The sequence below is a fragment of the Bos mutus genome, chromosome 7 (genome assembly GCF_027580195.1).
Source record: "Bos mutus isolate GX-2022 chromosome 7, NWIPB_WYAK_1.1, whole genome shotgun sequence".
Lineage (NCBI taxonomy): Eukaryota > Metazoa > Chordata > Mammalia > Artiodactyla > Bovidae > Bos > Bos mutus.
In genome coordinates this window covers 3,243,865-3,269,444 of record NC_091623.1, presented here as the reverse complement: position 1 = coordinate 3,269,444, position 25,580 = coordinate 3,243,865, and the positions used below count along the sequence as shown (strand labels likewise).

The window sequence follows — 25,580 nt, the reverse complement described above, 5'->3', positions numbered from 1 at the left end:
AATTAATAGTGATTTTAACTGTTTTAACTTCACGCACTTCGTAGCGCTCCAGCGATGCTTACGCTATTGTCTGTTCTCCGTATGAAATTTGTTTTGTTTTGCTTTACGTCGTAATATTCGTCGACTCTAAAAGAGATGAAAACTAAGGAGCAGAAAAACAGCTGCTCAAACCTAACCCATTCGACTGACCTGCCGTAGAGCTATAGGAACAGCTCGAGATCTCGCGAGACCAGTTTTGCTTGGCCCCGCCCCCCCCGCTCGGCCGAGGCCCAAGTGCGCCTGTGTGGGTCGCCCGGAAAGTGCCGCAGTGGCTGCCGGGAGAGGGAGGAAGTCAGGAAGTAAACATTGGCGATCGTCTTCATTCCTGTCGAACTGTACTAGGGTCAGCAGCGTTGGGACCGGGTAAGGCAATCTTGTAAGAACTTGGAACGAGGAGGAGGGTGAAGGTGGAAAACTCGAGGAAGAGGGCCAGAGGCTCCTAATTCTTGGGAATATCCTCACGGGATTGATGAACGCAAGGTTGAGAAGGGAACGGGGACCGAGAACCAAGGAAGCAGCTGTCCTAGGCCTCAGAAGTGGTACTTGTGTCCAGTCAGACCAGGATTGTGTCTTCAGTGGTTATTAAACTAAGAATTTTAAGGTGCTATTGGAGCTGAACTGTGCTTGTAATTCTTAAGCACTTGAAATGTTGGCCAATCTGAATACATGTAAAATCCGTATCGGATTTTAAAGAACTGGTTTATTTTTTCCTATGTTGAAATGAAAATGTGTTGGTAATTAGGAAAAATATTGCAAAAAAGTAATTTTATCTGTTTCTTTTTGCTTTTTTAATATGTTTACGGAATATTTAAAATGACATATAGGGCTGGTGGTACATTTCTCTTGGACAGCATTTCATTTAAGGGTTTTCAGTTTGGGTAGTGGGACATGATATGACCAAATCTGTGTTTGAAAAAATAACACTGCAGTGTGGAGAACTGATTGGCAGGAATCAGAAGAGACTAGTAGGGAAAAGTAATACATTCAGGTTATTGATAGAAGTAGATGAATTCGAGTGATATTCAGAAAGTGAAAATAACAGTACTTCGTGATGAAATAGGTATGGGAATTAGCTGGAACACTTCTGAAAAGGAATGGATAGTGGTATCTTTCATCAGGAGAGGGAACAGTGGAAGAAGATCAGATTTCGTAGAGAAGATTATGAATTTGAATTAAGAATTGAGTTCAGTTTTCTTTGAGACATCTAAGTGGAGGTACTTTGAAGTAAGCAATTGGACTATATTTATCTGAAGCTCAGAAAAAAGATCTGAAGTAGAGAAATAAATTGGAGAGCCAACAGTTGTATATCGTGGCTATTGAAACCTTGGAAATAGATGAACTTGTCTTCTGGTGGAGTTTATAGAGTGATGAAGAATTGAGCCTTGTGGAATCCAAAATTCAGTAACTGGGCAGAAATGGAAGAACTTATGAAGGATACAGGAGGAGCAGTGAAAGGGGTACAAAAAAGCCCAGGGAAATATGGTGTCACATCAGCCAAAGTATAAGAATATATCAAAAGGGGGAGGAACCGAACTGAAAAATGTCCAGAGGACTTAGCACATTGCTAACGTAGAGGTATCTTTGGAGCAGCGAGGGGACTGATTGAGAAGGGCAGCAGATAATGTGGAAATAGAGATAATGAATGTAGGTGATCTTAAATCGTCCAGTTTTTAAGAGGAACAGAGATAGGACCCTGTGTACTCAATAAGGATTCAGATCAGATCAGTCGCTCAGTCGTGTCCGACTCTTTGCGACCCCATGAATCGCAGCACGCCAGGCCTCCCTGTCCATCACCAACTCCCGGAGTTCACGCAGACTCACGTCCATCGAGTCAGTGATGCCATCCAGCCATCTCATCCTCTGTCGTCCCCTTCTCCTCTTGCCCCCAATCCCTCCCAGCATCAGAGTATTTTCCAATGAGTTAACTCTTTGCATGAGGTGGCCAAAGTACTGGAGTTTCAGCTTTAGCATCATTCCTTCCAAAGAAATCCCAGGGCTGATCTCCTTCAGAATGAACTGGTTGGATCTCCTTGCAGCCCAAGGGACTCTCAAGAGTCTTCTCCAACACCACAGTTCAAAAGCATCAATTCTTCGGCGCTCAGCTTTCTTCACAGTCCAACTCTCACATCCATACATGACCACAGGAAAAACCATAGCCTTGACTAGACGAACCTTTGTTGGCAAAGTAATGTCTCTGCTTTTGAATATGCTATCTAGGTTGGTCATAACTTTCCTTCCAAGGAGTAAGCATCTTTTAATTTCATGGCTGCAGTCACCATCTGTAGTGATTTTGAAGCCCAGAAAAATAAAGTCTGACACTGTTTCCACTGTTTCCCCATCTATTTCCCATGAAGTGATGGGACCGGATGCCATGATCTTCGTTTTCTGAATGTTGAGCTTTAAGCCAACTTTTTCACTCTCCTCTTTCACTTTCATCAAGAGGCTTTTTAGTTCCTCTTCACTTTCTGCCATAAGGGTGGTGTCATCTGCATATCTGAGGTTATTGATATTTCTCCCGGCAATCTTGATTCCAGCTTGTGTTTCTTCCAGTCCAGCGTTTCTCATGATGTACTCTGCATAGAAGTTGAATAAGCAGGGTGACAATATACAGCCTTGATGTACTCCTTTTCCTATTTGGAACCAGTCTGTTTAGCGTGGTAGAAAAGTTTGAGACACATATGTAGAGAGGAAATAAGGAATATATACATGAAAGGATGAATCTCATGAAATTTTAAATGCATGTGCATGTCTCTCTCCACTTAACCAATTAGAGTTGAAAGCACAACTGCAACAGTATAGAAATACATCAGTGGAGGAGAAGGAGACCTTTCCCTTACAGATGCTATGAAAGAAAAAGAACATATGAAACATTCTATATAACCCACAGTATGTGTTATTAGGGTGTACTTTTGATAGTTTCTCTGGTGAATTCAGGAAGGCCTAGTTTATTCTAATAGATACTTCTTCCTTTTCATGCAGGAGGCCAGATAACCATGTCAGCTGCAGCTGTGGATGCAGCTAATGCAGCCCCCTTGTCGGGGTCCAAAGAAATGAGTTTGGAGGAACCAAAGAAGATGACTAGAGAGGACTGGAGAAAGAAGAAGGAGCTAGAAGAACAGCGAAAATTGGGTAATGCCCCTGCAGAAGTTGATGAAGAAGGAAAGTAAGTACTTAAATTTTTTGCAAGATCTATTCATTCAGAATTCAAATTCATGTCTACTTAGTTTACCTATTTCTCATCCTTTGCTTTGACAGGAAACCATCTTTACCATTTCCGTCATTTTTGTTTTCATTTATTGTATCAAACTCATATGTATAAAGTTTAATAAATAATAATGAAGGACTTGTAATGATAACTATGGCCCTTTTTAGTTCTTCCCACTCCCTGTCCTACTGTATACAAGTGACTACAGCTGACCTTGAACAACACAGATTTGTTGTTTTCTCAGTAAGTACATGCAGTGCCACACAATCTGCCACTGGTTGAATCTTCAGATTCCAAACCCATAGGTACAGAGGCCCAGCTGTGCAACTTGAGCTTCCACAGGTTTTGGTATCTGAGGCAGGTCCTGGACCCAGTCCCTCTCAGAGACCAAGCGAGGACTGAATTGTCAATCTATTTTGAGTTTTTCTGGTTGATACCTCTGAATCTAAATAACATACCTATACTACTACTATTATAATCAACTCGACATTATTAACTTCTTGTTCTGATAAAAGATTAATCTCACTAACATATATCTCTATGTTCCTTCATCTCTTCTGCATCTTTAGTTACATGACTATTTTTAGTTTCTCTAAAATGTTTTCAGTCTAATATATTTTATTTTTAACTCTTTTTATTAATAGTGATAACAAGTATATTCTCTCTCCCCCTCCCACTGCAATATCTCTATCCTTACATTCTGTAAGGATATCCTTACATTCTACAACTTTTTTTTTAAATGTTTTGTTTTTTTTTTTACAGAGACATCAATCCTCATATTCCTCAGTATATTTCTTCAGTGCCATGGTATATTGATCCATCAAAAAGGCCTACTTTAAAGCACCAGAGACCACAGCCAGAGAAACAAAAGCAGTACAGCTCATCGGGAGAATGGTACAAGAGGGGTGTAAAAGAGGTAGGTACGCAACATGTATATATGTGTGTAGAAATGGAAATTTTTAAGAACTTAATATAAGAACCTCTAATGTAATACTATATAAAGTATAAACAGATTACATGACCTTTTATCTGGTATTAAAATTCATAATACATACTACTTTATTTTCTATATTTTATAAATTTGATATTGCTAAAATCTTTAAGTTTTTTCATTTATAACTGGTTTTCCTCTTAACAAATAAGTCATTTCATTAGGCAGTACAGTAATGAGAGCCAAAGTTATTTTTAACTTATTTAGATAAATAAAAATTTTCATTGGTTTTCTTTATATCCACTTACAGAACTCCATAACTACTAAATACCGAAAAGGAGCATGTGAAAACTGTGGAGCCATGACACACAAAAAGAAAGACTGTTTCGAGGTAAGCTCACATTTGAGAATTTTGGAAACTGCTGTCAGAGGGTCTCTTTCTTTCTTTGTGTCAGAGAACTTAATTCTGTTTTTTAAATTACCTATATTTAGGTACAAGTTAAATGAAAACATTAATTTGAATGAAATTAGTTCAGCACCGTCAAAATTTTTTGCAGGAGGACTAACTGATAATTGAATAAACCATAAAGTCCCATGGTATGTTCACACTGCTCTGTAAAGGTTATATGAAATTTTCCTCATGGCTTCAGATACTTAGGGGAAAAATTTAATCTTACTCTGTTTTCCAGAGACCTAGGCGAGTTGGAGCAAAATTTACAGGGACTAATATAGCTCCAGATGAACATGTCCAGCCTCAGCTGATGTTTGACTACGATGGGAAGAGGGATCGGTGGAATGGCTACAATCCAGAAGAACACATGAAAATTGTAGAAGAGTATGCCAAAGTTGACCTGGTAAGCACAGTTCACTGCTTTCCTGCTCTCCTTAAAGAATGTATATTTTGGTATATCTGTAGTTTAGCAACTCTGTTTTTTGTCTTTATGCAGTATAAAAATGATTGCATTTTTATTGTAGTAGCAAGCCTAATTGAATAGTGAAATAAACAGTATATACTAACCCTGTTTGGCAGCAGTTTCTTTTTACTTTATTCTCATAGTGTCCATTACTCCCTGATTTAGTTTGCAGGAAATACTGGAAGTATGAAAATAGATTCATGTTCAAAACTCTTGGCTTCCTGAGGTTATAAAGTCTTGACTCCCAGACTGTATCTTGCCTATGGGCCTGTTTTATAGTTGTCTCACATAGCATTTGAGGGTGGAGAAAGAAGAATGGGATAACTCCTTTCAGGAAACTGAATTTTATTTTAATGTAACCTCAGTTTTTTCTGTTACGATTTCACCTACTCACTCCCATTTTTTAAAATACCGTAGTCACTTCTGTTTTTTGGTTTTGTGTCCCCCCCTCCTTTTTTTTTTTAAATAGAGTTAACATTTAAGACCATGGGATTTCACATTTTAATAAAATCTGAATTTTATCTTTTCTCAAACAATGAAATATGTGGTAATCCTGGGCCAGCCGGGGAAGAGTCAGTCATCTGGAGTCAAGTGGCACCTTGTCAGCAAGGCTTGCTCCCTGCAGTTTATCCCTGGTGCTATCTAGCTTGGTTTATATTAATGCCTGACTCAAACAGGACTTTATAACTCTTGCTTAAATATGGCCAATTGGATCTGACTCATTTTCATTTTGGGTTTTTTTTTTTTAATTTATTTTTTATTAAATGAAAGATTCTTTAAATTCTACAGTGCTTTAGAATTTTCAAAAGTTTGACATACATGATTTCATATAATCCCATAATAAACCCCCTTTTATTAATCTCCTACCTGCCTATTGCCCCTCCCCTTTTCTTCTACCAATTGGTAACCACTGGTTTGTTCTCTGTTATCTATGAATCTGTTTCTTTCTTGTTTTATTCAGTAGTTTGTTGTATTTTTTAGATTCCGTATAGTACTTGTCTTTCTCTGACCAATTTCACTTAGTATAATGCCCTCCAAGTCCATCCATGTTGCTGCAAATGACAAAATTTCGTTCTTTTTTATAGATAAGTACTAGTCCATTGTATACCACATCATCTTTATTCACTCATCTGGTTTTTTAATTAATTTTTATTATGATACCATTGCTTATTAGTTTCTGCTACACAACAAAGTGAAACAGTTGCATATATACGTACACACCTCCTTTTTTAGGCCACTACAGCATTGAATAGTTTGGGGCATTTTTTGTTTGTTTTTTGGCTGCCCTATGTAGCTTGTGGAATCTTAGTTCCCCAACCAGGGATCAAACCTGGGTCCTTGGCAGTGAAAGCACAGAGTCCTAACCATTTGACTACCAGGGAATTTCCCTGAACTCGTGTTCTTCAGGAGCCAGAGGTCTAGAGCTACAAGATAGCCTTGTCCAGTGACCTTTTCTGAAAACAGTAAACTTATGCGTTTTATTGATATGAAAATTAAATCTCATTTGATGGGACTTCCTGGTGGTCCATGGCCAGAACTCCATACTCCCAGTGCTGGGTGCTGGGGTTCATTACCTTGTCAGGGAACTAGATCCCACATGCTACAATTACGGGTTTTGCATGCCACAACTAAGACCCAATACAGCCAAATAAATAAATTAAAATAAATATATTTAAAAAATTAAATGTTCATTTGAATATTGAAAGTAAATTTCAAATGTTTCTTTTTCCTTAGGCAAAACGAACGCTGAAAGCCCAAAAACTCCAAGAAGAATTAGCCTCAGGAAAATTAGTGGAACAGGCTGTAAGTAACAAAATGATTGTTAAAAAAATTTCAAACTCATAGTAAACAAAAAATGAAGATTGACCCAAAAATTCATTTTATATCTCTCCAGTTAGAAGAAAGTTGAGAGAGGGAGAGAAACACTATCAAGGGGAAATAGAGAAACTGACACATTAAAGGTTCAAGGGACTATAAATTGATGCAGTCATTTTGGAGAGAATATTGCCATAAAACATTTATATACCTTTTCTGGAATTAAATTAGTAGATCCATCCATCCTAAAAATTTCTTAGTATTCAGAAAAATCATTTTGCACAAAAATGTTCACTTCAGCACTTTTTACAACACTAAGAAATTGAAGATAGTTTAATAAGGAATTAGTAAAGTGAGCTATCCTTCCTGTGCATGAGAGAATGTTGCATAGCTCTTAAAATGGCTTTCATCAAGCTTAGTAACAACACTGGAGAACACATATTTTAATAACACATGTAAAATATCATATTACCTTACAGGGAAGACGACTAGAACACTAGTTCTCATTTAATATAGAGATTAAAACACTAGTTCTCATTTAGTATAGAATGAGTGGATTTTTCTTTTTATTTATTTTAGCATTTCCTACACTTTGAACTTGTAAGGCAAAAAGAATTTGCAAACTAAAAAAAAAAAGATATATTGCAGACAGGTTTTTTCCTATTTTTTCCCCCAGTCAGTCAATTTAATAGTTAAGTTATGCTTATTAGAGTTGTGAAAGTTTCTTTTTAACAAATTTATGGTGTCAGTAAAAAACATTTTCAAGTTACCAAGTTTAAATTTCTAAAAGGGACCTTTAATAAGTGAAGTCGCTCAGTCGTGTCCGACTCTTTGCAACCCCATGGGCTGTAGCCTACCAGGCTCCTCCGTCCATGGCATTTTCCAGGCAAGAGTACTGGAGTGGGTTGCCATTTCCTTCTCTAGAAAGGGACCCTTAGCAAGTATAATTACAAAGCAAACAGAACTAGGTAAGTTAATCACCAAGTGAGTAGTCACAGAGGCAGGTTCAAAGCACAAGTTAACAGAGAGATGATGTTAAAATCTAGCTGTGCCCCTAGCTAGCAAGATGGTCCTGGAAAAATTAATTTGCTTCTCTGAGCCTCAGTTTATCATCTCTAAAGCAGAGATAACAACGCCTACCCACCCCAACACACACACACACAGGAGGCTTAGCATACATGTCACACAGTAAACACTTGGTAATTGGTAGCTAGTGTTGTGATTGTTATCATTACCAACTCTGGAAGAAAGAAGAGGGCTTTTTTATTGTTTTTCTAATATGTTCTCTGTTGTGTCTTGTAAACATATTATAATTTATTTTCCTAGTCAAACTTAAATGTTTGTAAGGGACTGCTGAGTTTTGCCCATTTGGATGTGAAGATTAACTACATATAGTAGGACTGTGTCTACTGTAGAGATTTAGCAATATAAATATCCTTTGTTGAACTGGCAACTTGCAAGAACTCAAAAAAATGCTTTAAAAAAATTTCCAATTTTGAAAGTAACACATACTCAGAAAAAATATATAGAAAATTATAAAGAAGACAAATATTCCTTATGTTAACCATTAACATTTTAAAATAGGCCTTTTAGTGTCCCAGTCCACTCCCTCACATATATCCATGTATTGTATGATTGTAATGCAACATGTTTTTTAAATGGATTCATCTTTACATTCTCGTTTATCATCTACTTTTTCAATTAAATAATATACAGTACAATGAGGACTTGTTTTCTGTATCATTAAATGCAGACCTTTAACATTTTTTTTTATATAAACTCACATGGTTCAATAATCAAAATAAGACAGATATGCAGTGAAAAGTCTCCCGCTCCTGCCTCAGTCCATCCTGTCTCTAAGCCTCACCCCCCATAATCTTTTTTATTTTTCTTACAGCTCCTTTCAGAGTTTCTTATGTAAATACAAATACAAATATATAATCTAATTCCCATCTTTCCCTCTTCTTTCCAAACAAAAAAAGGTAGCAAAGTATGAAAAGAAAAAAGAAAAGTGAAAATGTTAGTCACTCAGTTGTGGCTGACTCTTTGCGACCCCATGGACTGAAACCCACCAGGCTCCTCTGTCCATGGAATTCTCCAAACAGGAACACTGGAGTGGGTAGCCATTCCTTTCTCTAGGGGATCTGCCCAACCCAGTGATGGAACCTGGGTCTCCTGCATTACAAGCAGATTCTTTACCATCTCACTCACTAGGGAGCCCAAGAAAGAAAGTGAAAGTTAAGTCACTCAGTTGTGTCCCGACTCTGCGACACCATGGATGTAGCCTACCATGCTCCTCTGTCCATGGGATTTTCCAGGCAAGAGTACTGGAGTGGGTTGCCATTTCCCTCTCCAGAGTATCTTCCCAACCCAGGGATCCAACTTAGGTCTCCTGCATTGTAGGCAGACTCTTTACCATCTGAGCCACCAGGAAGTTAGGGAGCCCAAAGTATACATATTAATATTTTTCTGCACCTTGGACAAATCACGTTAATGGTTGTTCAGTGTGTATTGAGTGCAATAATTTATATAACCATTCATCTCTTGTTGATTTGTTTTTTTCAGTTATCTGTACAGTAGTATATAACATTAGAGTCTTACATAATATATACATCTTTATATAATAGACATACTAATTTCCTTACAATAAATTCCTAAAAGTGCAATTGTTGATGCACTGAATATGCATATATAAAATCTGATGACTTATCACTTAGCAAGCATTTTAAAAGGCTGTACTAAAATTTTTGCTTCCACCAATGTACTGTATATATATATTTTTTTATACATACATATTTCCACATCCGCCTACTGAGCTATAAGATGTGAAGCCTTTTAAAGGGACATAATGAAATACTGAGCACTTTGTTCCAGGCATTTTGTGGAGTTAGAGAATATCCTGACCAACTACTAATTAAGAAAGGGTGTCTTTGAGGCATGGAGTTCACACCTCCTCAAATCACAGTATGTTGTCACCTGAGTAGATTTCTTCATTGCTGAAATTTTACAAAGGCTGTTTTGCCTCTAAAGATACTTATTACATGATCCTGGTAACTTTGCTTTTGGCCTTAATAGAAAAACAGTGAAATTTAATGAAAATGTTATGTCTGATGATAAAAATGTATGAAATGAATATTTATTAGGTATATTGATCAACTTAATCTTTCTGTTACATTTTTGTGATTATAATCCTATCAATGAAAATTTTGGATTTGTAGACAGTCTGATAAAATTATTCACAATGACATACTTGTATTTAAAACTTCTGTGCTCACTACAGGTGAGAAATACGAGAGTTTGTTCAGTTAAATTTATTATTTTAACTATGTTTTTTAAAGTGTTAAATATTCATTTGATTCAGTATAATAAAATCACAAATTCATTTTCTTCTTTTGTGGCATAGAATTCTCCGAAACATCAGTGGGGAGAAGAGGAACCGAATTCTCAGACGGTAAGACATACAGGTCCTATCAGGGTACACATTAAGGTTTAAATTTCTGATGGCTAATGTTAGTAATAACTCATGATAATAATAATAAGCTTAAAGAACACAAGGAGTAAGGGTTGGGTTAAAGGGAAAATAAGAGCTAGATGCTGCTCTTTTTTTCTTGAATTTTTTTCCCCTTCTCTCTTCCTCTTTCAGGAAAAAGATCATAACAGTGAAGATGAGGATGAAGATAAATATGCAGATGATATTGACATGCCTGGACAGAATTTTGACTCTAAGAGACGAATTACTGTCCGGAATCTCAGGATTCGAGAAGATATTGCAAAAGTAAGCCTTGCCAATTTAACATACATATTCAGAAAACATTTGTCTTCCCAACCTAAATTTTGTCTACTCATATGGTATCTGGATAGTATATGGGTAATATACTCAGTCATTCCAAAGTAGATCATTCTGGATTTCTTTCTCTTCAGCTGTACTCCCAGACATGTGCATGCGCACACACACACACACTCACTCACTCACTTAATTGTCTCCTCCTACTGGTCTTCTAAAATCTTTGATGAAAGTAAACATTAACACAGTCTTAAAATATGTTTTTCTTTCTAGTATTTGCGGAATTTAGATCCAAACTCTGCTTACTATGATCCCAAAACTAGAGCAATGAGAGAGAATCCCTATGCGAATGCTGGAAAGAATCCAGATGAGTAAGTAACAAGTTCACTGTAAAGATTTCAGGGTAGGGGAGGGAGTTTTTATTAATAAAATGCAATCTGAATTAAAATGAGTATCTATGATTGGGTCAGAAAAAAATTTCCTTAATCTCTGAAACAGTTTTTTTTTAATTTATTTTAAACAGAGTCAGCTACGCAGGGGATAACTTCGTTAGATACACAGGTGATACCATATCAATGGCCCAGACACAATGTAAGTGCTTCTTCTATGTCAAGGTATTTTATGTCAGCTCATAAGAAATTTGGGGACATTTTTTTAAAGCTTGTTTTCAAGAAGCCCGCAAACAGTGTTGCTGACAACTCATTACGACGGTTTTAATTACCCTAGTGTTTGCTTGGGAAGCCTATGACAAAGGGTCTGAAGTGCATCTACAAGCAGATCCTACAAAACTAGAGTTATTGTACAAATCCTTCAAAGTCAAGAAAGAAGACTTCAAAGAACAGCAGAAAGAAAGCATCCTGGAAAAGGTGATTATGATCTATACACAGTCCATTTTAATCCATTGGGATTAGGTGCAGTTGGTATACAGTATCAGTATAACTATATCATTGAGCTTTTACAGCAAAACAAGCCACCTCAAAACCTAATAGTTTGAATAGGCATTTCTTATTTCTCACCGTTTTGTACATCAGCTGCGTCTCCTGTTCTGAGCCCACCTATCTGAAACCAGATGATCTAGACTGGCCTCCCTTTGGTTTCTAGCAGGTAGCCGGCCTCCTCTGTCCCAAGGAGGCCTCACCTCTACCCCACGTGGGTTCTCATCCTCTGATAGGCTAGCCCAGATTCTTTACGTGACATTCTTAGGATACCAGAGATTAGCAACAAAGTGTGCCCTGGTACACAAGTGTTTTTCAGGTCTTTGCTTACATCATATTTGCTAGTATTCCAGGGGCCAGAACAAGTAACATGGCCAGGCCCAGATCCAAGGGATGAAGCACCAAAATCATGTGGCAAATGGGCATGCATACAGGATAAGGGGAATTTCATATGAGCCTTTTATAATTCACCACACTCAACAGATGAATAGCAATTGAGACATCTTTTATTTGCCTATGAAAGTTTGGTGGCTTTTTTTCCACTGTGTTTTATATAACAAAGCCCATGAATAATAGTCCTCTAATCTTTGTGATTGGAAATAAACCCCTCAGTAGAGATTTGAATGCAAATCTTTGTAAAATATATTTAATAATGATCAATGTCCTTTTAGTATGGTGGTCAAGAACACTTGGATGCTCCTCCAGCCGAATTGCTTTTGGCTCAGACTGAAGACTATGTGGAGTACTCAAGACATGGGACAGTCATCAAAGGACAGGAGCGGGCTGTCGCCTGCTCCAAGTACGAGGAAGATGTGAAGATCAACAATCATACAGTATGTGTTGAACTAGAATTATATTGTGTCCTTGTTAGCATTTTGTTCTGGATTATATTTTCCAGTAGTAAGTCATTGTTGTGTTTTGGTTTCTTGTATTTTAACTTTCTTATTTTTAACAACTTTTAAAGGTTATATTCCATTTACAGTTTTTACAAAGTATTGGCTGTATTGCCTGCATTGTACAGTACACCCTTGTGGCCTGTCTTATACCCAGTAGTGTGTACCGTCCACTCTCCAATCCCTGTGCTGCCTCGCCCCTCCTCTCCGTTTTAACCACTTGTTCCGTCTGTGAGTCTGCTGCTTTTTTTCTGTATTCACTAGTTTGTTGTATTTGTTTAGATTCCACATGTAAGTGATATCATATAGTATTTGTCTTTGACTTATTTCGCTAAGCATAATGCCCCTTCAAGTCCGTCCATGTTGCTGCAAATGGTAAAATTTTATTCTTTTTTATGGCTGAGTAGTATTCTGTTGTATACCACATCTTCTTTATCATTCATCTGTGTTTTAATTAATTTTTATTGTAATACTGTTGCTTTATTCCCTGTATTTCCTATAAACAGGAATTCAGATACAAAGGCTTGATATAAGTTAAATATTTTGACAGGGACACTTCACAGATGACAAAGTATATGTCATATTGCATATTGTATCACATGATAAAGCTTATTTAATTTGCTGTACTTTTATAGTACCCAAAATACACTTGTCTTTCTAAGTAAGAGTCAAAAACCTAGCTACCTAGTAAGAGCCAGGCCAGTAATCATGTATGAGTGAAATGAGCCAGACAGATTTTACAAACTAGAGAACACGAGCCCTGTCTACAGGAAGCATCCGCTGGTCAGCAACAGGCAGTTACTGACAAGTGTGAATGTGCCTAGAATTTCCCAATCCTTCTGAATTTTTCAAGAGAAGTCAAGTAGCCTAGTTTTTTTAATTTGGGGGGGAGAGTGAGAATAGAATGTAAGACCATTGTAACCACACACTTTCCCTGTTAGCTAACCCTGGAGTCCCTGTAATTATCACTGTTTATCACCACCATGTGAGACTAACCCAACAAAGACCTACTGTATACCACAGGGCACCATACTCAATATTTTTTAATAACCTATGAGAGAAAAGAATCTGAAAGAGAAAAAAAAAATACATATGTATATATTCTGTGCTGAACACCTGAAACTAACATGACACGGTAAATCAGCTATACTTCAGTTTTTTGAAAATAATACGATTAATTAAAGATAGGGTTTTTTTACAAAGAAAAACAGTATATGAGAAACCTTAGTTTCAGGCTCCTTTTTAAGTAACCTCTCTCTCTCTCTCTGCAGCATATCTGGGGATCTTACTGGAAAGAAGGCCGATGGGGATACAAATGCTGTCACTCTTTTTTCAAGTATTCCTATTGTACTGGAGAAGCTGGGAAGGAGATTGCTGTAAGTAATTGTCCTCTAGTTCGTAAAAACAGCCAAAGCTCTTAGGTCAAAAATCTGTATGAAACATAGATTTTTATGTTTCAAATTTTAACTTTTTCCTAGATGATTGGTAGCTATGATACTCAAGTTAGATTACACATATTTTTCCACAGAATTCAGAGGAATGTATTATAAATGATGCAACTGGAGAAGAATCTGTGAAAAAACCTCAAACCCTCATGGAGGTATGTCCATGATCAGCTGTCCTGAATTTTTAAGTCTTAAAGGGAAGACTTTAAAACTTGCACTAGAACTTTGGTTTTGCGTTAATAACACTGTGTGTAAATGCTCCATTTCAGATGCATCAGGAAAAACTGAAAGAGGAGAAAAAGAAGAAGAAGAAGAAGAAAAGGAAGCATCGAAAGAGCAGTTCAGAGAGTGATGATGAAGAAAAGAAACACGAAAAATTGAAAAAGGTACTTTGTGAAGCCTAAATAAATAGTAAAAGTGACCACAGTCTTCTTTATTTGTAGGAATCTTAGAAAATTATCTTGTCTTATTCCCAAGCTCATTTTAAAAATGAGCAAACAAACTCGAAGACTGGGTGATTTGCTTGGGTCACCTGTCAGGTCTAGAATACAAATGGAGGTTTTGTGTGTCTCCATATTGCCTGCCTTTTGAACTTTTGTTGAATATCACTAATGCACAGAAGAAAAATGGTTGGTATAGCTGTTATTAGAGTTATTGACATGTTCCCCAGAGAGAATTGCCATCTAACGCTATAATTGTAAGCTTCAGCAAGTCTTGGGAAAAGTCAGAATTGTATTCTCCACCAAAAGCGTTGGTTGCTGGCTTCTGTCAGTAAAATGAACCTCATTCAGTTTTTGTTGTTAAATAAAATTTCTTTAACATTGAAAATATCATAGGATGTTTTGTGCTCTATGAAAATTTTTGAGCCAAATAATGATTAGTTGTAGCTCGACAGCAATAGAGCTGACTCCCAAGCAGAAGCAATCTAGGTTTTTGATGTAACAATTCATAGTCAGTGGGGTCTTTTGGTACTCTGCCACTTCTGAACCAAAGGGATCTGACTCAGAGCCATGGTACTCATGTATTTCTTCTCACTATAGGCACTGAATGCAGAGGAGGCCCGTCTTCTTCATGTCAAGGAGATCATGCAGATAGATGAGAGGAAGCGACCTTACAACAGCATATATGAAACTCGGGAACCCACTGAAGAGGAAATGGAGGCCTACAGAATGAAACGTCAGAGGCCAGATGACCCCATGGCCTCCTTCCTCGGACAGTAGTAACTCGTCACTGACGGTGACCCAAGACAGACTCTGCTGATACATTCTTTTAGATTCTTGCTGTTGATTATCGATGGGAAAATCCGTATCTGTTCTCGTTAAAGTCAGGAAGCAAGGAATCTACCTGACTTTAATAAAGTATCCAGAAATCTCATAGTAAATTCATTCCTTTACACAGTGGAGAACAAAGAAGAAAAAAGTGGTACATTAAGTGCAGATTAAGATTTTATTTCCAATTTTATATTAGTGATGTGGGAAAAGATCTTAGTTCTCCACCTATCATGAATATCTTCTCAACATTTATTTATTAAGTTTCAAACTTTATTTCCTCAATTTTTATGGCCCTTTAGTGTTAGGACTCATTGTGAAGGCAATTAATTACTCTTTCTAGAAACAAGGGCTTCGTTTTTTTTTAATTAATAGTAACTATAACTGTAGTTATTTAATAATCATTTCTTTTTACCTTCTCAGATTTTTCTGATCTGAAACTGATAATCTATCTTGAGCTTTGGGTTACTGGAAGGAAATCTGTGGAACGTGTGAATAACTTTATCCCTCATGTCAGTCTATGTAGTAACAATTCTGTTTCCCACTTGGTTATGAAATTTTGACTTTCAAAACATTTCCTTGTATCTTATACTCAGAACTAAATGTGTTAGCCTTTGAATGGGGAAAAAAGTTTTTCACCCTGAGTCAGTGTTGACTGGTAAGTCCTAGGTCTTTTACCAGTCTGGACAGGAGTATTCAGACACTGAAATCCTCTCCTTTGTCACAGAGAATATGGTTTGTGATACTAATTGCTATTTTAATTGTGATTGCCTTTATATAACAGTCATGAATGTTAGATTTTTAATAGATTGTAGAGTATCTGTTGTACCTAATCTTTATAGCCAGCAGGTGTCTCTCGGTAAAATTTGCAAAAAGTGAAACCTGAAGTTGAATGTTTCTTCAGAATATTACAAGCATAGCCAGCCTGTAGGGCTGTTCGTATCTGAGAATGATATGATCTTTAAGCTGCTTCTAATAACATTGGGAAGATAGTACTGACAGAGTGGGATGGGTGAAAACAGCCTGTTTAAAACCCCTGACACAAGTGCATTGACTTTTAACAGTTCACTGGCTTTTCTGAACTACCAAAACCCACTAGAATATTGCATTAAGTTAACATCTCAGAAATACTGCTGATGGGAAAGTAACTGAATCAGATTGTCAAGTACTGTGGATATACATTGTATCTAGATTCAGACCAGTATGAAACAGTGATGCAAACAGATCTAATTCTTACCTACTTTAAGAATGTCAAAAATTTTTGTTTTCATATTCCTACCTTAACATAGGCTGGTTCAACATAAAATCTGATATTAGTGTCTATTTTGTATTTTATTTATCTTTTGTTAATAAAGATATATAATTGGAAATATTTAACTGAGTGATTTGTAGCATTATTTCAAATATTTGGCAGAAAAGTAGTTTATAGAACTGGCAGGAAGGCTGAGTTAGCTTCTGCACATTTGAATTAGAAAATTTCAGGACAATTTCAGGACACTAACTCAAAAAAATGTGTCACCTAACATTTTGGGGCTTCTGTTTTGTGAAACCTAATTTAAGCTGATTTTAGGAAGAATTCTATAATATCTGAAATCATGGCTTATTCCTGTTTCATTTTGGATAAAAGGCAACATCTATAACATTACTCAAGATACAAGCTTTGGTTTTATTATCTCAGTTATAGATGACTTGAGTGCTGGAACTATGTGCTATAGTTTGCACATGTTATCCCTCAGAAGACTTTCATGGGGTGAGTAATAGGATGATATCCTATTTCACAATAAGCATAAGGACTCATTGAGTCCAGGTAGCTTGCCCAGGTCCTAACAGTAAAAGGCTGGGGTCAGGACGTAAACCAAAGTCTTTGACTCTAAGCCTATTCCTTTCTCTAAGGCCCAGAGTTTTGGACCAGGAAGGCTGGTCTTTTGCAGTTTCTCTCATTGACAGAAACCTTAGGCAGGCTCTCAGTGTTTTTATCAGGCTTACCCTCAATACCTGAAAATGAGGTATCTGCCCCACCTTTGACATTTCTCCCTCCCCTAGGCTTGTGGGATGCCTCTCACAAGACTGACTATACAAAAATGAATGAAATGTGATGTCATGAAAAACCCTTAAAATAGAAAAGAGGACTGTATTTAGGTTTGTTTCATTCAACATTTTCTAGTTTCTACTTTAGGGTTTTTCCTAAAATCTGATATGGGTTTATTTCTCTAAAGGTCTTGTTTAAAAGAATCTTAAAAGTCATTTATCTAAGATGGATGATGATTCTCATCAAATTCACCCACACGCTGTAATTAATGGGGAGATGGGGGCAACCAGCATGGGCAAGAGGACACAAGCTCATCCTCTACCATTTGATCTTAGCAGAATTTACAGCTTGTCTCATTTGCCTGGATGTTTAGTTTGGAAGTAGAATTAACTTCTTTCTCTTCTTCCTCACTGATTCCGCAAAGAAAATGGTTAATTATTGGAGCTTCATAATCGCCAGGATCAAAGCCTGACAATATAAATTTTTATTTCTAGCGCTCTGAATATTAAAAAGTAGAACTATGTGGCTTTACAGTGCTTTTCGTCCCTGAGATTCTACGATGCATCTTCTTTGCAGACAGAACATGCAGAAAATTCCCAGCTCCACGTACACAACCTGAAAAGAGAACCAGCGCGCGTGCTCCTTCCTGGAGGCGGTGGGGGGGCCCTAGCCGTTTGCCAGTGCGCCTGCGTGCGAGGATTCGCCTCGCCCTGTCTGCGGGCGGGAAGGCTCCAGGAGAACCCGGATGGAGCCCGGCGCGGTAGGAGCGGGGGACGCTGCGGGCGCAGCTATCACACCGCGCCTCGCAGGGTCCTGCTCCGGGGTCGCACCCAAGAAGCCGCCACCTAGACTGGTTCCAGCTCCTGGAGGCTGAGCCCCAGCCTGAGCAGAGAGGGAAGTGGAGCCCGAAACGGGCGCCTAAAAGAAGCCCGAGCATCCCTTGGGCCTGCGCCTGTGTCTCGGAGCCGTCGGCTGGAGACCGAGCAGTCTTCTTCCCGCGCCGCCGGCGTCCTTAGCTCGCCCGGGCAGCCTCCTAAATGCTCCGTCCTTTATAATACACCAAGCCTTACCAGTTACAAGCCCATGTCGTTTACTTGCACGCTCATAATTAAACCTCCCAACAGCCCTATAAGGTAGGTACTGTTGTCATCCCCAGTTGAGGCATTGAAGCTTGGACAGGTCCCAGCCTCTAAGTGACAAAGCCAGCATCCCAGGCGTTTGCCTCTGGTGCATTTGCTCGGCTATTGCATTCCCGTACCTTCTCTCCTGGTTTTTGCTTTTAATAACGTAAAAATAGTGAATTTTCAATCCTCTGCCTCCCTGGATACCTGCACCTACCATGGACTGGCATAGGCAGAGGCCAGGTAGAAGTCTGATTGTGTTTGGTTTGGTGTTTAAGGTTTACTGCCGCACTTTGGTGGTGTCACTGCTGACATAGATGTTTTAGCCTTCCCCGGGTGTTTCTGTTGTATGAATGTTTACTTGTAACTGACTGATTTTTCTCTCAATTGTGATACTGTTTCATATCTACCCTTCATAAACTTGTAAAACATTTTACTCTGTTGCATCTGTTCTTTCATTCTGCATCTTCAGATGGCTTTCAGCAAATTCTCAAAAATCTTTCTGAAAACTAATTATGTCTATCTTAGTAAGTAAGCCTTTTTGTTTATTTTACTGTTTATTATGGGAAATTTCCAGCATACATAGAGTGAGTACGGTGTAATGATGTGTGTCCATCAGCCAGCCAACTCAAGACCAGTCCTTTTCTATTTCTACCTGCATTGTGTGTGTGCTGAAGTACTGTATTTCAGAGAGCCCAGTCATCATTCCACCAGTAAATAATTAAGTCTGTGTTTCTAATGATGAAGACTTTTAAAAAACACAGCCATACCATGATCACACTGTTTCAGTTAATAATAATTCCTTAATAAGATGATGCTTTTTTTAATGTTTACATATTTTAGGGTATTGTGATTGCTAAATACCACAAAGGAACAAGTGAGAATTGTGAGATTCTATAACACAAGAAAGCCTCTTGGGCGGTAAGTTCATCTTTGAGGATCTTAAAATTTCTTGCTACCTGTTCTCCCTTTTTGAGTGGGAGGGAGAAGAATTTTTCTAAAAATTCTCTTGTTCCAAACAGGTTAATCTTCAATCAAAATATATGTGAGTAGCATAGAATGGATAGGAATGTACTCTTAACTCATCCTATAATTTCTAGTTAGAAGTCATTAGAAATAAACCTGAAGTAAAGAAAATCATTTGAAGTAAAGCTTTCTCCTTCACTTTCTCTGTACCCACAAAATATACATAACAATATACAGAAAGATAAGCATTTTTTTATGTTCATCTCATAATTCTGTTATCAGTTAGGAGAGGTTCTAAACACAGTCTGCCCATGATCTCCTCACTTGACAAAAGAAAGCTTAAGATCAGCTCTAAATTATCTTTACCAACTGGCAGACATCTTTCAATTTTAAACTGGTCAATAGCAACCATATGGTAGATCAACTTGGCTAGTTACATAGAAGCACAATTTACAACTTATTATTCTTGGCAGAGCCTCTAGCAAGCTAGGGCTTTAAGTAAATATTCTTGGCTAACTTACTGTGATTTTTTTATGGCTAAAGTGGGTATTTGGATTTCAGTGTACCCCTGTTACATTATTTCAGGCATATTCTGTGGTACAGAACTTTGGGAATCATTTATATGGGAGACAGAATTGATTTCTAAGGCATATTTGAGCCTACATGTGGATTATACCATTACTCATTGCTCAGGAGGGAAAAAGAGAAAAAGAAAAACATATCTTTCTTTTTAGGTCCCTCAGCTTTCATAGGAAGTTGTCATCAACTCAGAAAAGGTAAATGGGTCTTAAAGCACTTAGTGTTTACTTAGCAACCTAGAATATCTATAAGGCTAGGAACTGGCCTGGGGATGTGTTCATTCCTCTAAATCTGTCTGTGTACTTGGATGTGTATCAGAATCACCTGGACAACTGTATTTTCGCTTCTCTTGTCCTACTTCTGGAGAATGATGATGTATTAGTTCTGAGGTGGTACAGGGAAAAGTTTTCTTTCAGAAGTGCTCCCAGTGATTGTGATAGGCAATCTCATCAAGAGATTTCTGTTATGGGTACTATTCAGGAAAATTATCTAAAACACTTTATTTAGAGTACATATTTGGGGCTCCTACTCCAGAGCTGTCCAGGAATATGTATTTTAGCAAGAGACTTAGATGATTCCTCCATTTATTTAGTAAACTAAAGAAAACCTGCCTTCTACATCCTTTCCTACTATAATTAAGGCTTTTCCTCTATGAGAGGACTTTTTCTGAAATTTCAATAACAAGAGTAGTTGTGTTTCTCCTGAGCCACTTGCTTGCTTTTTTTATATGACAGTATGAATCACGGACTGATAGTGCGTATCCTGCTTCTGTGTCACACGTGGCTTAGTCAGACCTGTTTGAAATTCTCTGCTTAGGTTGGAGTCAGAGCCACTCAAGGATCAACTAGTTTTATAGACTATTTGATTTAAATCCTTATATATTAGAAAGAACTAGCCACCATGTCAGAATCTGTCCTTAGAGTATTTAGTGAAGACTTCCTTCTCCATTCACTAGTTTATAACTGGGGGTGTGCATGCATCTCTAGCATAGGATGGAAGGGAGGGATGGCAGTGAGATGCCTTTTCTGGGGATACAAAACGTACCAGATTTGTTTGGAATATACATCATTGAAAACATAGTAAGCCATAACTGCAGCTCACCAATAGAGAACTTACAGGGTATTCACAATTTGCATAAGCCCTAATCTCTCATATATAACTTGGTGGCAAGGTGTTTGTTCCAAGGCTTTAGCTGTGAGTTTGCTCAATTTAAGTTGTCATATTGTCATGGCTTACTTTGAACTGACATGTTACAGGATATTTATTGACGTGTACACAGATGACGGGATGGCATGAGAAGTGGCTTTGTTTTATTTCAGTTAGCCACTGGTTTTTAATGTCTGGGTTATATTTTACTTCCAAGCAAAAGTCTCCAACATCTGTGGAATACTGCGTGAGAAGTTTGGGGTGCCATGTCGAAGAAACGCAAATGGGACGATGACTATGTTCGTTACTGGTTCACCTGTGTGACAGAGATTGATGGGACTCAGCGCCCACAGTGTGTACTGTGTAACTCGGTATTTTCAAATGCTGACCTCCGACCGTCAAAACTGTCTGACCATTTTAACAGACAGCATGGTGGTATAGGTGGGCACGATCTCAGCAGCCTGAAACATGTGCCAGTACCAGCTGATCAGAGTGAAACCCTGAAAACATTTGGAGTTGCATCTCAGGAAGATGCCTTACTACAGGCATCATATCAGTTCGCATATTTATGTGCCAAAGAGAAGAATCCTCATACAATAGCTGAAAAATTAGTGAAACCTTGTGCACTGGAAATAGCACAAATAGTTTTGGGACCAGATGCACAAAAGAAGCTTCAGCAGGTTCCCTTATCAGATGATGTCATCCATTCTAGAATTGATGAAATGAGCCAGGATATCTTACAGCAAGTTCTAGAAGATATCAAAGCCAGTCCTCTTAAAGTGGGTATTCAGCTTGCAGAGACAACAGACATGGATGACTGCAGTCAGCTGATGGCATTTGTGCGATACATAAGAGAGAGAGAGATTGTAGAAGAATTCCTGTTCTGTGAACCACTGCAGTTAACAATGAAGGGAAAAGATGTGTTTAACCTGTTCAGAGACTTCTTTTTGAAACATAAGATAGCACTCGATGTATGCGGCTCTGTTTGTACTGATGGTGCCTCTTCTATGCTAGGAGAAAATTCAGAGTTTGTTTGCTGTGTGAAAAAAGAGGTACCTCATATCGTGATCACACATTGTTTGTTGAACCCTCATACACTTGTCACAAAGACATTGCCTACAAAACTGAGGGATGCTCTTTTTACTGTGGTGAGGGTAATAAATTTTATCAAAGGGCGAGCTCCAAATCATCGCCTGTTTCAGGCTTTTTTTGAAGAAATTGGAATAGAGTATAGTGTTCTCCTTTTCCATACTGAAATGAGGTGGCTTTCCCGAGGCCAGATACTTACTCATATTTTTGAAATGCATGAAGAAATAAATCAGTTTCTTCACCACCAAAGCAGCAATTTAGTTGATGGCTTTGAAAACAAAGAGTTTAAAATTCACCTTGCATACCTTGCAGATTTATTCAAACACCTAAATGAACTTAGTGCATCTATGCAAAGGACTGGAATGAACACAGTATCAGCTAGAGAGAAGTTGTCTGCCTTTGTTAGGAAGTTTCCATTTTGGCTAAAGCGGATTGAGAAAAGAAATTTTACCAACTTTCCTTTTCTTGAAGAAATTGTTGTTTCCGATAATGAAGCTTTATGCATCGCAGCTGAAATAACCCTGCACCTACAACAGTTGAGCAGCTTCTTCAACGGCTATTTCTCTGTTGGAGATCTTGATGAGGCAAGTAAATGGATACTGGATCCATTTCTTTTTAATCTGGACTTTGTCGATGATGGTTATTTAGTGAAAAATGATCTTGCTGAATTACGAGCTAGTGGCCAAATCCTAATGGAATTTGAGACAATGAAGCTTGAGGATTTCTGGTGTGCTCAATTCACAGTGTTTCCCAGCCTGGCAAAGACAGCACTAGAAATCCTTATACCATTTGCAACTACATACCTTTGTGAGTTGGGATTTTCATCACTTTTGCATTTTAAAACCAAGTCCAGAAGCTGCTTGAATATGAGTGATGACATCCGTGTGGCTATTTCAAAAAAAGTTCCTCGTTTCTCAGATATCATTGAACAAAAACTACAGCTCCAGCAGAAGTCACTGTAAAATGACAAACTTTTTGTGTATAATTTTTAACATATTCTTCAGTCCATTGTAAAATTAAGCTATAATTTTCTCTTTTATATTTATGATATACCAAATCCTATGTTTTAGAAAGTTCAGCATTTTTAACTTTCGATTTTCATGTGAGACATTAAAATATGTTTTGAGAATTAAGAGCACAAGCAGCAGAAAAGATTAAGTGCTACTAATATATAGGATTCTTCTAAGTATCTGTTTAGCCTTTTGATGTGATACATATAAAAAAGACACCCAAACACTGGAATATCCAAGCTATTTGGCATAATAGGCTATGAATAGAGCCAAGAGAAAAAGAGAAGACCTCCCAGAACATACCATCTCACGTTAAAAGTCAAAGTCAAAGGATGAAATGACATACTGAGTCCTTCCATGTGCTTAAGGGTTGTTTTAGGGACATAATGTTATCAGAAGAGGGTTATGAAATGTTATAGTGAAAGGATGATCCTAGTTAACATAAGATTTATTTTTAAATGTATTATTTGGAGTTAGTCTGAATGTCCATTCCTCTGGTTCTATGCTCTAAATTCCATGACACTAATAAACATCCTGATATCTTGGTAGTCATTCCTTGTCTTCTTTTAAGTTATATCTAGACCCCAAGTCTTTGGGGCAGCTAAAGAGGAGATCCTAGAGCCCTGTTCAAGAAATTCTAATTTAACTGGCCTGGGCCAAGGAGCTTCATTCTCAACCAGCTTTCCAGACGGTTCTGATGGATTCTTTGGCCCTCTCACCTCATCTTATTTTTCCTACACTTAGTTTTCCTTTGGCCCAGTTTCTTCACTTATTTTATACCTTATGCTATATGTATTTTTCTAAGATTAAAACTTTTGAATGGGTCAAAATATAAATAATAGAGAAATTAACATAGAAGTCACTGTAGTAACTCAGGGCCACCAAAAAAAAGTCCCCGTGGAACTCTAGGTTGGTATACTTTCCTGGATGATAATTGGCTAGATTTGTTTGTAAACGTAAAGAAACTAGGATTTTTATTTCAAAAATAAAAATCATAACAGTTTTATCCAAGCCCTGTATGCTCAAAGCTGGAGAAGAAATGAGTCGTATAGTGAAAAGCCACAGTCCCCTTCCTACCCAGTTACCTTAACAGTTGCTGTTTTAACAATTTATAGTCCCCCCCAAAATATCTAAGTAATATGTTACACCAAATATACATACACCAGTTTTGACTTATAGGAGTCAGAAGTTATATATTGACTCCTCTAGATAATATGTAAGCACTGAATTTATAAAGCATCCATCTCCTACTACTTCCAGTTTTTTGTCATGGCAGTATTAATTTTACTTCCTCTGTTGATTCTTCATAGCCCTTTGATTGAAGATTTTTTTCCCTCTAGGAATTTCTCACATGGAAAGAATCAGGGGTGTCCACAAAGTTTATAAGGTGGGTAATCATAGCATTTTTGAAAACAAATTTTTTAACTTGAAGGGGAATGATATCTATCAAATTTAGATGCCACTTGAGTATGCAAATTGAAATTTATATTTCCTACACAAAACTAAACTTTATCACTATCCACCAAAATGCTTTATCAATGAACATAAATACACCCCTTCTTTTCTATAAAAATTTTAGTTAGAAAATATAAGTCCTAATTTTTCCTAGTATAATCTAACATCAAGAGCAGTGGGAGAAATTTCCAAAGCTGATACAGGAAAAAATCTGGAAGAGTATATACGAAGTTTAATATGTATGCATATCTAAAGATAGGAAGGAAGTAGGGATGGGAGCAAAGGCATGAATGAAGCCTGGGACCTAACAATACAATAGCAAGATTAGGATGAAGTGCCAAAAGCAAATGACTTATAGCCAGCCATTAGTCCACTAGAATTTTCTCTTAGACTACATTCATTAATTTCTGCTCTGTAACAAAAATCCAAAGGACATTCTGAAGGCAACGGCTAACAAAGTTCTTCATTCTTTTTTAAATTCTGTAACAGTTCATTTTCCTCTGATCAAATGAAAGAGACTGCAGTGTCTGCTAAAATGAAAACTTGAATTTCTTCTTTTTTTAATTTAAAAAATCTTCAGTGGTACATATATTGGCAGGTTTAAGTCCTATATGTTGTTTCTTTTTCTTCCAAGGAAGAAATAATTTTTTTCTTGTATTTTCACAATATGAGGTCATTGATAATTGCAAAAAGCCAAGATGTATAAAGTATAAAGACATAATTTTATAACCAGCAGATGTCACTCTTAGTGGATGATTGGTTAAAAGCAAACTTACTCTCATTACAATTTCCCCAAATATCTGATTTTCAACATCTTTAGAAAAGTGGTGTGAGTCTGGAGCTTCCAGTTGTCAACTTCCCTGCCAGAGGGTGGAGCCAGCAGAGACAAAGCCAAGAAAAGGAAAGAGGTTCCTTACAACGTTGCTTCCGCACCTAAATGCATTATACTTTTTTAA

At 37.5% G+C, this 25,580-nt stretch overlaps 2 protein-coding genes across 2 annotated transcripts in view; both read left to right on the top strand.

Moving 5' to 3' along the window:
* The first annotated feature begins 310 nt into the window (after nt 1-310).
* Nucleotides 311-16,599, top strand: SLU7 (SLU7 homolog, splicing factor). The gene is made up of 16 exons (XM_005897507.3): nt 311-402; nt 3,019-3,202; nt 4,007-4,160; nt 4,486-4,566; nt 4,865-5,029; nt 6,824-6,892; nt 10,308-10,355; nt 10,548-10,679; nt 10,962-11,059; nt 11,212-11,279; nt 11,415-11,554; nt 12,295-12,456; nt 13,788-13,892; nt 14,045-14,116; nt 14,231-14,347; nt 15,002-16,599. The coding sequence occupies exons 2-16, from the start codon at nt 3,033-3,035 to the stop codon at nt 15,179-15,181; spliced, it is 1,761 nt and encodes a 586-aa protein (XP_005897569.1). The 5' UTR covers nt 311-402; nt 3,019-3,032; the 3' UTR covers nt 15,182-16,599.
* Nucleotides 16,600-17,980: 1,381 nt separating this feature from the next.
* Nucleotides 17,981-25,580, top strand: part of C1QTNF2 (C1q and TNF related 2) — a 61,972-nt gene continuing 54,372 nt past the window's right edge. Inside the window, exons 1-2 of the mRNA XM_070373040.1 lie at nt 17,981-18,391; nt 19,223-19,300. The gene's annotated coding sequence lies outside the window, so the exon portion shown is untranslated. The remainder of the gene's footprint in view (nt 18,392-19,222; nt 19,301-25,580) is intronic.

Bases quoted from the DNA above. Each gene is read 5' to 3' on its own strand.
- SLU7 (XM_005897507.3), top strand. From the start codon at position 3,033: ATGTCAGCTGCAGCTGTGGATGCAGCTAATGCAGCCCCCTTGTCGGGG. The intron at 4,161-4,485 runs GTAGGTACGCAA...ATCCACTTACAG, and splicing joins ACAAGAGGGGTGTAAAAGAG to AACTCCATAACTACTAAATA. The intron at 11,060-11,211 runs GTAAGTAACAAG...TATTTTAAACAG, and splicing joins GCTGGAAAGAATCCAGATGA to AGTCAGCTACGCAGGGGATA.